This window comes from Ixodes scapularis, unplaced genomic scaffold (assembly GCF_016920785.2).
Source record: "Ixodes scapularis isolate PalLabHiFi unplaced genomic scaffold, ASM1692078v2 PGA_scaffold22__2_contigs__length_789307, whole genome shotgun sequence".
NCBI classification, from domain to species: domain Eukaryota; kingdom Metazoa; phylum Arthropoda; class Arachnida; order Ixodida; family Ixodidae; genus Ixodes; species Ixodes scapularis.
This window is the reverse complement of record NW_024609849.1, coordinates 32,842-44,079: the sequence shown is the minus strand read 5'-3', so window position 1 is coordinate 44,079 and position 11,238 is coordinate 32,842. Positions and strand designations below refer to the sequence as shown.

At 45.6% G+C, this 11,238-nt stretch overlaps 5 protein-coding genes and 1 non-coding gene across 6 annotated transcripts; 2 read left to right on the top strand and 4 right to left on the bottom strand.

The window, feature by feature from the left end:
* Nucleotides 1-4,430: 4,430 nt before the first annotated feature.
* LOC120839061 lies at nt 4,431-4,549 on the bottom strand. Its single transcript, XR_005715237.1, has one exon. It is a non-coding gene; the product is annotated as a 5S ribosomal RNA (ribosomal RNA).
* Nucleotides 4,550-4,718: 169 nt separating this feature from the next.
* Nucleotides 4,719-5,166, bottom strand: LOC120839043 (histone H4). Its single transcript, XM_040209248.3, has one exon. The coding sequence runs from the start codon at nt 5,121-5,123 to the stop codon at nt 4,812-4,814; it is 312 nt and encodes a 103-aa protein (XP_040065182.2). The 5' UTR covers nt 5,124-5,166; the 3' UTR covers nt 4,719-4,811.
* A 2,216-nt stretch (nt 5,167-7,382) lies between these two features.
* On the bottom strand, nt 7,383-7,888 carry LOC121836249 (histone H2B). Its single transcript, XM_042291095.1, has one exon. It carries the CDS (start codon nt 7,813-7,815, stop codon nt 7,441-7,443), a length of 375 nt encoding a protein of 124 aa, XP_042147029.1. The 5' UTR covers nt 7,816-7,888; the 3' UTR covers nt 7,383-7,440.
* A 376-nt stretch (nt 7,889-8,264) lies between these two features.
* LOC120847541 (histone H2A-like) lies at nt 8,265-8,750 on the top strand. The gene has a single exon (XM_042291096.1). The coding sequence runs from the start codon at nt 8,265-8,267 to the stop codon at nt 8,637-8,639; it is 375 nt and encodes a 124-aa protein (XP_042147030.1). The 3' UTR covers nt 8,640-8,750.
* Nucleotides 8,751-9,467: 717 nt separating this feature from the next.
* Nucleotides 9,468-10,218, bottom strand: LOC121836248 (histone H3-like). The gene has a single exon (XM_042291094.1). The coding sequence runs from the start codon at nt 10,014-10,016 to the stop codon at nt 9,468-9,470; it is 549 nt and encodes a 182-aa protein (XP_042147028.1). The 5' UTR covers nt 10,017-10,218.
* A 79-nt stretch (nt 10,219-10,297) lies between these two features.
* LOC120847797 (histone H1-III-like) lies at nt 10,298-11,233 on the top strand. The gene has a single exon (XM_040219678.2). The coding sequence runs from the start codon at nt 10,556-10,558 to the stop codon at nt 11,174-11,176; it is 621 nt and encodes a 206-aa protein (XP_040075612.2). The 5' UTR covers nt 10,298-10,555; the 3' UTR covers nt 11,177-11,233.
* The last annotated feature ends 5 nt before the right edge of the window (nt 11,234-11,238 follow it).

Here is an 11,238-nt window from a genome sequence, read left to right as displayed (position 1 = left end):
CGTTTGCATATCGGGGGATATGCACTTGCGTGGCATGCAGCTCCCGTGTCTCTCGCCACCTCTCTGTTCCAGCCTCGGTAACCTGATTCCTGCTCTTTTTCAATGTGCACGAGGCATACTTGGTGTTATATTATTGTTTGTTCCCCTGTTAGCAGCATTTTATCTTTGTGTGTGGTACTCGTGAAGTCGTGGAGGCCCGCTTCACGCTCGAGCCGCGATTCGATCGCCTAAGATCAGGCGAAAATAAAAAAAAAACTACTCGCTTTAGAACAGTCTTTTTTTCTGTCCTCTTAGCGCACACCTTTTTTTTGCGGCACACGAAATTAAGAATCTGTATCTACGTTTATTATTACCTCTTTTAAACTTAAATCGACCAGCCGCCCTGACCGCTTGAAAACTAGTTTTGCCTTCCAAGTAAGAGGTTAGATCGAAATATGAAGAAAAATAACTCCGTTTAAATTCAAATAATTTTTACACCTATTAGAGAAGTTCATTAGCTTTCGGAAAATATATACTTCGCTATGCGTAAAAATATTTTTCGTTGCGTTAGAGAGTGAAACAGGTCAAGCTGTAGAGTCCGGCGCGCGCTCGAGCCGCGATTCGATCGTCCAAGATCAGGCAAAAATTAAATATAAAAAGAACTACTCGCTTCAGAAGAGTCTCTTTTTCTGTGCTCTTAGCGCACACGTTTTTTGAGCGGCACACAAAATTAAGAATCTGCATCTGCGTTTATTATTACCTTTGTTAAACTTAAATCGACCATCCACCCAGAGCGCCCGAAAACTTGTTTTGCCTTCCAAGTAAGTGGTCAGATCGAAATATGAAGAAGAATAACTCCGTTTAAATTCAAATAATTTTTACACCTATTAGAGAAGTTCATTAGCTTTCGGAAAATATATACTTCGCTATGCGTAAAAATATTTTTCGTTGCGTTAGAGAGTGAAACAGGTCAAGCTGTAGAGTCCGGCGCGCGCTCGAGCCGCGATTCGATCGTCCAAGATCAGGCAAAAATTAAATATAAAAAGAACTACTCGCTTCAGAAGAGTCTCTTTTTCTGTGCTCTTAGCGCACACGTTTTTTGAGCGGCACACAAAATTAAGAATCTGCATCTGCGTTTATTATTACCTTTGTTAAACTTAAATCGACCATCCACCCAGAGCGCCCGAAAACTTGTTTTGCCTTCCAAGTAAGTGGTTAGATCGAAATATGAAGAAGAATAACTCCGTTTAAATTCAAATAATTTTTACACCTATTAGAGAAGTTCATTAGCTTTCGGAAAATATATACTTCGCTATGCGTAAAAATATTTTTCGTTGCGTTAGAGAGTGAAACAGGTCAAGCTGTAGAGTCCGGCGCGCGCTCGAGCCGCGATTCGATCGTCCAAGATCAGGCAAAAATTAAATATAAAAAGAACTACTCGCTTCAGAAGAGTCTCTTTTTCTGTGCTCTTAGCGCACACGTTTTTTGAGCGGCACACAAAATTAAGAATCTGCATCTGCGTTTATTATTACCTTTGTTAAACTTAAATCGACCATCCACCCAGAGCGCCCGAAAACTTGTTTTGCCTTCCAAGTAAGTGGTCAGATCGAAATATGAAGAAGAATAACTCCGTTTAAATTCAAATAATTTTTACACCTATTAGAGAAGTTCATTAGCTTTCGGAAAATATATACTTCGCTATGCGTAAAAATATTTTTCGTTGCGTTAGAGAGTGAAACAGGTGAAGCTGTAGAGTCCGGCGCGCGCTCGAGCCGCGATTCGATCGTCCAAGATCAGGCAAAAATTAAATATAAAAAGAACTACTCGCTTCAGAAGAGTCTCTTTTTCTGTGCTCTTAGCGCACACGTTTTTTGAGCGGCACACAAAATTAAGAATCTGCATCTGCGTTTATTATTACCTTTGTTAAACTTAAATCGACCATCCACCCAGAGCGCCCGAAAACTTGTTTTGCCTTCCAAGTAAGTGGTCAGATCGAAATATGAAGAAGAATAACTCCGTTTAAATTCAAATAATTTTTACACCTATTAGAGAAGTTCATTAGCTTTCGGAAAATATATACTTCGCTATGCGTAAAAATATTTTTCGTTGCGTTAGAGAGTGAAACAGGTCAAGCTGTAGAGTCCGGCGCGCGCTCGAGCCGCGATTCGATCGTCCAAGATCAGGCAAAAATTAAATATAAAAAGAACTACTCGCTTCAGAAGAGTCTCTTTTTCTGTGCTCTTAGCGCACACGTTTTTTGAGCGGCACACAAAATTAAGAATCTGCATCTGCGTTTATTATTACCTTTGTTAAACTTAAATCGACCATCCACCCAGAGCGCCCGAAAACTTGTTTTGCCTTCCAAGTAAGTGGTCAGATCGAAATATGAAGAAGAATAACTCCGTTTAAATTCAAATAATTTTTACACCTATTAGAGAAGTTCATTAGCTTTCGGAAAATATATACTTCGCTATGCGTAAAAATATTTTTCGTTGCGTTAGAGAGTGAAACAGGTGAAGCTGTAGAGTCCGGCGCGCGCTCGAGCCGCGATTCGATCGTCCAAGATCAGGCAAAAATTAAATATAAAAAGAACTACTCGCTTCAGAAGAGTCTCTTTTTCTGTGCTCTTAGCGCACACGTTTTTTGAGCGGCACACAAAATTAAGAATCTGCATCTGCGTTTATTATTACCTTTGTTAAACTTAAATCGACCATCCACCCAGAGCGCCCGAAAACTTGTTTTGCCTTCCAAGTAAGTGGTCAGATCGAAATATGAAGAAGAATAACTCCGTTTAAATTCAAATAATTTTTACACCTATTAGAGAAGTTCATTAGCTTTCGGAAAATATATACTTCGCTATGCGTAAAAATATTTTTCGTTGCGTTAGAGAGTGAAACAGGTCAAGCTGTAGAGTCCGGCGCGCGCTCGAGCCGCGATTCGATCGTCCAAGATCAGGCAAAAATTAAATATAAAAAGAACTACTCGCTTCAGAAGAGTCTCTTTTTCTGTGCTCTTAGCGCACACGTTTTTTGAGCGGCACACAAAATTAAGAATCTGCATCTGCGTTTATTATTACCTTTGTTAAACTTAGATCGACCATCCACCCAGAGCGCCCGAAAACTTGTTTTGCCTTCCAAGTAAGTGGTTAGATCGAAATATGAAGAAGAATAACTCCGTTTAAATTCAAATAATTTTTACACCTATTAGAGAAGTTCATTAGCTTTCGGAAAATATATACTTCGCTATGCGTAAAAATATTTTTCGTTGCGTTAGAGAGTGAAACAGGTCAAGCTGTAGAGTCCGGCGCGCGCTCGAGCCGCGATTCGATCGTCCAAGATCAGGCAAAAATTAAATATAAAAAGAACTACTCGCTTCAGAAGAGTCTCTTTTTCTGTGCTCTTAGCGCACACGTTTTTTGAGCGGCACACAAAATTAAGAATCTGCATCTGCGTTTATTATTACCTTTGTTAAACTTAAATCGACCATCCACCCAGAGCGCCCGAAAACTTGTTTTGCCTTCCAAGTAAGTGGTTAGATCGAAATATGAAGAAGAATAACTCCGTTTAAATTCAAATAATTTTTACACCTATTAGAGAAGTTCATTAGCTTTCGGAAAATATATACTTCGCTATGCGTAAAAATATTTTTCGTTGCGTTAGAGAGTGAAACAGGTCAAGCTGTAGAGTCCGGCGCGCGCTCGAGCCGCGATTCGATCGTCCAAGATCAGGCAAAAATTAAATATAAAAAGAACTACTCGCTTCAGAAGAGTCTCTTTTTCTGTGCTCTTAGCGCACACGTTTTTTGAGCGGCACACAAAATTAAGAATCTGCATCTGCGTTTATTATTACCTTTGTTAAACTTAAATCGACCATCCACCCAGAGCGCCCGAAAACTTGTTTTGCCTTCCAAGTAAGTGGTCAGATCGAAATATGAAGAAGAATAACTCCGTTTAAATTCAAATAATTTTTACACCTATTAGAGAAGTTCATTAGCTTTCGGAAAATATATACTTCGCTATGCGTAAAAATACTTTTCGTTGCGTTAGAGAGTGAAACAGGTCAAGCTGTAGAGTCCGGCGCGCGCTCGAGCCGCGATTCGATCGTCCAAGATCAGGCAAAAATTAAATATAAAAAGAACTACTCGCTTCAGAAGAGTCTCTTTTTCTGTGCTCTTAGCGCACACGTTTTTTTAGCGGCACACAAAATTAAGAATCTGCATCTGCGTTTATTATTACCTTTGTTAAACTTAAATCGACCATCCACCCAGAGCGCCCGAAAACTTGTTTTGCCTTCCAAGTAAGTGGTTAGATCGAAATATGAAGAAGAATAACTCCGTTTAAATTCAAATAATTTTTACACCTATTAGAGAAGTTCATTAGCTTTCAGAAAATATAAGAACTGGTACAAAAGGACACAACCCTCCAAGAGAGCAGAAAAAAAAAAAAAGAAAAATGCCATCAGCACTCCGTGTTCCCAGGTGGTCACCCTCCCAAGTACTGACGGAGCCCGATGCTGCTTAGCTTCGGTGATCGGACGAGAACCGGCGTATTCAGCATGGTATGGCCGATGGCAGGTACTAGGGCAACGAATGTTCGACTGCTGCCTGAGAAGATTGGTACACTCGGCTGTGGCGCACAAAATGGTAGAGACCCGCGGCAAAACAACACTCATGACAAAAGAGGAATCACTCACCCAAAGCAGTGCTTGTTTTCAGGATTACAGAGAGACACGGGAGGGAGGCGTTGGAATGAAAACCCGTTTCCAAGATAGACCGGTACTGGTTTGGCCCTGAAAAGGGCCGTTTTCGATGTGTGTCCGACGGCGAGACGGCTGTTAACCACCGAAACCATAGAGGGTACGGCCTTGCCTCTTGAGCGCGTACACCACATCCATGGCCGTCACGGTCTTCCTCTTGGCGTGCTCGGTGTAGGTGACGGCATCGCGAATGACGTTCTCCAGGAAGACCTTGAGGACGCCGCGGGTCTCTTCATAGATGAGGCCGGAAATGCGCTTGACACCACCGCGGCGGGCTAGGCGACGGATTGCAGGCTTGGTGATCCCCTGGATGTTATCGCGAAGAACCTTGCGATGGCGCTTGGCACCACCCTTGCCCAGGCCCTTGCCGCCCTTGCCTCTTCCAGACATGTTTGCTGCAAAAACAGGGACGGAAAACACGACCGCACCGTTCGCCTACTTCAACAAAGACTGGCGGCAATGCTCTACGGGTCCGACCAAGTGAACCCACGACGGCCTCCTCCTCTCCCGCCGACGAATGGGAGCAGTCCTGCAGCTTCGTATTGTGGCCGACAGGTGGCTGCGCACTGGAAGCAAGCGTGTGTTGATGAAATGCATGGCTTTAGCAAAGGCATTCATACACCTCGCCCATTTTGAGTCTTCATAGTTGTATGTGCAAAACATTGTTTTTTCTAGGTTCCAGGAGATATATATTTTAGCGGGATTAAGATTCGCTTTCGCTAAGTCAATGGGAGAAACATGTCAACTCAGGAGTGCCGAGCTTCGCACCGATGCAGCTAGTCAAGGGCCCGTTTTCACATGCGAATAAAAAAGAGTTTTATAAACGTTCGAGCAATCTATTCATCGGAACTTGTACAAGACACACTCTTCTCACGGCACACAAAAATTAAAGTTTCTTATCACTGGCGTTTTTAAGCGCGCAGTGCAATTCACCGCCATGGTGAGCCGGGTCGACAGCAAGTTGGGTCACCCAAGAACACAGTTTGATCAAAATATTGACTTATATAAAAGGGTCCGGTTTTAAGTGCTTATTACACGGGACGAAAAGTCTTTTTGGCTGGCAGAAAATTTGATACTGAAAAACGTTTTACCAAGCCTTCGGTCTGTTAAGAAGCCAAACCTGCCACCCGAAAGCGGCCAGTTCGTGCCGCTGCCGCGAATCGCGCAAATGAAGTAAAGTAATAAAACAATTTCGTCTAAATTCAAATGCTTTTTACACCTACCGAAGAATTTCATTAGCTTTCAGAAAATAGACACTTCGGTAAGCGTAAAGATATTTTTCGTTGCGTTAGAGAGCGAAACAGGCGAAGCCGTAGGGCCGGCTTCGCGCTCGGGCCGGAATTCGATCGTCCAAGATCAGGCAAAAATTAAAAATAAAAAAAAAACTACTCGCTTTAGAAGAGTCTCTTTTTCTGTGCTCTTAGCGCACACCTTTTTTTAGCGGCACACGAAATTAAGAATCTGTAGCTACGTTTTTTATTACCTTTTTTAAGCTTAAATCGACCAGCCGCCCTTAGCGCCCGAAAACTAGTTTCGGCTTCCAAGTAAGCAGTTAGATCGAAATATGAAGAAGAATAACTCCGTTTCAATTCAAATGCTTTTTACACCTATTGAAGAAGTTTATTAGCTTTCAAAAAATATATACTTCGATATGCGTAAAAATATTTTTCGTTGCGTTAGAGAGTGAAACAGGTGAAGCTGTAGAGTCCGGCGCGCGCTCGAGCCGCGATTCGATCGTCTAAGATCAGGCAAAAATTAGAAATAAAAAGAACTACTCGCTTTAGAAAAGTCTCTTTTTCTGTGCTTTTAGCGCACACTTTTCTCTAGCGGCACACAAAATTAACAGTCTTTATCTACCTTGTTTTAAACTTAAATCGACCAGCCACCCAGAGCGCCCGAAAACTAGATTTGGCTTCCAAGTAAGTGGTTAGATCAATATATGAACAAAAATAACTCTGTTTAAAATCAAACGCTTTCTATACCTATTGGAGAAGTTCATTAGCTTTCGGAAAATATATATTTCGATATGCGTAAAGATATTTTTCGTTGCGTTAGAGAGGGAAACATGTGAAGCTGTAGAGTCCGGCGCGCGCTCGTGCCGCGATTCGATCGTCTAAGATCAGGCAAAAATAAAAATAAAAGTACTCGCCTTAAAAGAGTTTCTCTTTTTTGTGCTGTTAGTACACACTTTTCTTTCGCGGCACACGAGATTAAAAGCCTGTATCTACGTTTATCATTGCATTTTTTAAACTTAAAATAAGAACACTCGAATTTAAAAGCAAGTTATTTGATACAACCGTGGCTCTAAAAAGAAAAACGCTGCAACTCGAAAACAAAACACTTTGGAGTATGGGCTCCCAACGGCTAAAAACCACGCGAATATATCCTTTACATACGCGAGCGATGTGCAATATTTAGGAAGGTCACTCGTGCCCTCAAAAGCAATGAAATACAATGTTTTTTTTTTCACCGAAACAAAATAAACGACATCCGACTGTGGCTACAAGAAGCCAAGTTCGACTGCACAACAAGAAAAAAGACATACTCTTTGCAAACATGCGCGATGCAGAAGCACTGGGTACTCACATATTTCTTGAAAAGAGAGACACGGGAGTTGGAAGTCATCGAGAGACGGCCGTTTTGCAGGGATGAGTATGGCCCTCAAAAGGGCCGTTTGTACATACAGCAGGGAGATAGCTCCTGGGTGTTACTTGGAACTGGTGTACTTGGTGACAGCCTTGGTGCCCTCGGACACCGCATGCTTTGCCAGTTCACCCGGCAGCAGGAGCCTCACAGCTGTCTGGATCTCCCGACTCGTGATGGTCGAGCGCTTGTTGTAGTGAGCCAGCCGAGACGACTCTGCTGCGATGCGCTCGAAGATGTCGTTCACGAAGCTGTTCATGATCGACATGGCCTTGCTGGACACTCCGGTGTCGGGATGGACCTGTTTGAGCACCTTGTAGATGTAGATGCTGAAGCTCTCCTTCCTCTTGCGCCTCTTCTTCTTCTTGTCGGTGGCACGCACATTTTTCTGTGCCTTGCCCGCCTTCTTCACTGCTTTTCCGCTCGGTTGGGGGGGCATCCTCGCGCGACTTGTCTTCGGGAGAAGATCGACGTTGTTACTCGCAAAAAGATGGCGAAACAACAACTGGGGCAACCTGAAATTTTCAGTTTTCTTTGCTCTTTTTATAGGTTTTCACAGCATTCTGAAAAATGTGCTCCGATTGGCCAGCATTCTAGAGCGCGGGAAACAGTGCGCTGTGATTGGAGTACGCCCAAAATAAAGCTTCGCGATTGGTTGCTGCGCGAACCAATGAGCAAGCAGTTGAAACTACAATTTTTTGGGAGAGGGTTTTGGGAGAGGAGTGCTATGAAGCAGAGGCAGTGCAAGGCGAAAACGCGCTCCTGCAGCGCCCCCCAAGCGGAGAGGACTGGCACTTGCTTTGATTTTCTGCTTCTCGATGCGCTGACTCCCTCACTCACTCAGTGTTCGTTGGTTTGTTCGGTTGTCCACTTCTCACCTCCACCAAGATGTCTGGGCGCGGAAAAGGAGGCAAGGCAAAGGGCAAGAGCAAGACCCGTTCCAGCCGCGCGGGGCTCCAGTTTCCCGTGGGAAGGATCCACCGACTACTGCGAAAGGGCAACTACGCGGAGCGAGTAGGTGCCGGTGCCCCCGTCTACTTGGCGGCCGTACTCGAGTACCTGGCTGCCGAAGTGCTCGAGCTGGCAGGAAACGCGGCCAGAGACAACAAGAAAACTAGGATCATCCCTCGACACCTGCAGCTGGCCATTCGCAACGACGAAGAGCTCAACAAGCTGCTGTCCGGCGTTACCATCGCGCAAGGAGGTGTCCTGCCCAACATCCAGGCCGTCCTCCTTCCCAAGAAGACCGAGAAGAAGGCGTAAACCATCCCGCGGCATCCGCTACAGAAAAACGGTCCTTTTCAGGACCACTCATGACTTGAGTACAGGATACTCATTTCCGTGCGCTAGTCTTCCGTGTCTCTAAACGCTCGGGTATGTGCATTTCAATTTCCTTTTTGTGCAATGCCGACAGTGTTTCTCTTTCATCACCTACAGGCCTTGAATGCCACTCTTAGGCATTCTCCCATGCATAATATTTACGCTGCGTTTAATGCCAAATTCTTTCACGTGTGCGAATTGCCCGAACAAGACTTGCTGTCGGGCGCAAAGGCCAGCATTGCTTGTTATTTGAACTCGTAAAACCACCGCTGCACTGCCTCGCTTTGAGAGGATTTGAAGCTGTTTCTACGAGAGTCAACAATCGGAGCAGCATTTCCCCGAAACCGGCAGAGGGCAATAAATGTTGTGGACATCCCTCAAAAACAGATAATTACTCCACGGGTTTTTGTTGGTCGAATCTATAATCGTGATATTCGCTGATTGCTAGAAAATGAACCCTGTAATGTCTCGGGAAAGGTTTTTTTCTTCTTTATTTATTTCATTCAACAACACTTTAGAAAACAAGGAACACATGAAGGAATCGTTGGAAGCAACTGCGAACGGAGCACTTGGCACAATGCAAACTAGTTCAAAATGGGAGAATAAATAGAAAGTACTCACAGCTTTTGAACTCCTGCACTTGGAACAAGTCAGCATCGGAGATTGAGACACGGGAGGACGTCGCTTTACACATGTCCGAAAAGCATGTCTGATGTGGCCCTGAAGAGGGCCGTTTTTGTGGCGTTGCCTGCCGCTTCCAAAGAAGCGACATTAAGCGCGTTCACCGCGGATGCGACGAGCCAGCTGGATGTCCTTAGGCATGATGGTTACCCGCTTGGCGTGGATGGCACAGAGGTTGGTGTCTTCGAAGAGACCGACCAAGTAGGCCTCGCTGGCCTCCTGCAGGGCCATTACAGCCGAGCTCTGGAAGCGGAGGTCCGTCTTGAAATCTTGCGCGATCTCCCGCACTAGCCTCTGGAAGGGCAGCTTGCGGATGAGCAGCTCAGTCGACTTCTGGTAACGACGAATCTCACGCAGCGCGACCGTGCCCGGCCTGTAGCGATGCGGCTTCTTGACTCCACCGGTTGCAGGAGCACTCTTCCGGGCGGCCTTCGTAGCCAGCTGCTTGCGCGGTGCTTTTCCTCCCGTGCTCTTGCGGGCGGTCTGCTTCGTACGGGCCATTCCGAAACGTTGGGACAATAAAACGAGAGAGCTAGCAAACAGCAACACACCTCGACTCCTGACGACCAACTGCCTCAGCGCGAGTGGCGAAACTTCCTTCCCGACAAGGCCTCTCGGCCAATCAGAGAGCTTGTTCATTCTGGATGCTGTTTTGGGCAAGTTTCTTGCGAGGGACAGCGCACGTGGCTCGCTAGGACAATATTTCACGATTGAAGTGATCTAAACTTGTGGGGATAATGTGGAACCAACGTTAGAGCACAGAATCGAGCAAAAATTAGACTCCCAACCTTGTTATTTTAGAAACGGCACGGTTATAAACATTCGTTACCTTCTCCAGTGGGCCGCGCTTGCCTCTCGTCCAATCAGCGCGCTTGTTCATTCTTGGATGCTGTTTTGGGCGACTTTCTTGCGAGGGCCTATGCGCTTGGCTCCGTAAAATAATTTTTCTCGATCGAAGTAACTCAGACTTGTGAGGATAATGTGGAACCTATATTAGAGCACAGAATCGAGCAAAAATTAGACTCCAAACTTTGTTATTTTAGAAACGGCATGGTTACAAACATTCGTCACCTTCGAAGGGCTTCTCCCGGAGGTTCGCGCTCGCCTCTCTCGGCCAATGAGCGCTTGTTCTAGACGGTTTTTTTTCAGTCTCTCTCTGCTTACGATTAGAGTGGGTCATGTCCGAAGAAGTGTCCGCTCCTGCTGGGGTCGCGGCCCCCGCTGCCCTTAAGAGCCCCAAAAAGGCTTCCACGAAAGTGTCCAAGGGAAAGGCAAAGGCCGTGCCAACGCATCCCAAGGTGTCCGCAATGGTGACAGCATCCATCAGTGCGCTTAAGGAACGTGGTGGTTCATCTCTACAAGCCATCAAGAAATACATGTCTGCCAACTACAAGGTGGACGTCGAGAAGCTGTCTCCTTTCATCCGCAAGTATCTCAAGTCTGCCGTGGCTGCGGGAGCATTGGTGCAGACCAAGGGCAAGGGAGCTACCGGATCGTTCAAGCTGTCAGCCAAGTCCGACAAGCCCTCACCTGCTGCTAGGAAGCCCAAAAAGGAGGCTGGTGCTGCAAAGAAGCGCCCAGCCTCGGCAACTGCCGGTGCGGCCAGGAAGAAGAAGCCCGGGACTGCCAAGAAGTCGCCCGCAAAGAGGGCCAAGTCGGCCGAGCCCAAGTCGGCCAAGCCGAAAAAGCCAAAGGCAGAGAAGAAGGCTGCAGCACCCAAGAGCCCCAAGAAACCCAAGGCAGCAAAAAAGACCCCTGCCAAGAAGCCGGCTGCAAAGAAGGCTTCCTCCAAGAAATAGGTCTTCTCCTGGATATCCAGAGCGAAAAACAAAACGGCCCTCATCAGGGCCATAATTCGTTT

Bases quoted from the DNA above. Each gene is read 5' to 3' on its own strand.
- LOC120847541 (XM_042291096.1), top strand. From the start codon at position 8,265: ATGTCTGGGCGCGGAAAAGGAGGCAAGGCAAAGGGCAAGAGCAAGACC.
- LOC121836248 (XM_042291094.1), bottom strand. From the start codon at position 10,016: ATGAACAAGCTCTCTGATTGGCCGAGAGGCCTTGTCGGGAAGGAAGTT.
- LOC120839043 (XM_040209248.3), bottom strand. From the start codon at position 5,123: ATGTCTGGAAGAGGCAAGGGCGGCAAGGGCCTGGGCAAGGGTGGTGCC.
- LOC120847797 (XM_040219678.2), top strand. From the start codon at position 10,556: ATGTCCGAAGAAGTGTCCGCTCCTGCTGGGGTCGCGGCCCCCGCTGCC.
- LOC121836249 (XM_042291095.1), bottom strand. From the start codon at position 7,815: ATGCCCCCCCAACCGAGCGGAAAAGCAGTGAAGAAGGCGGGCAAGGCA.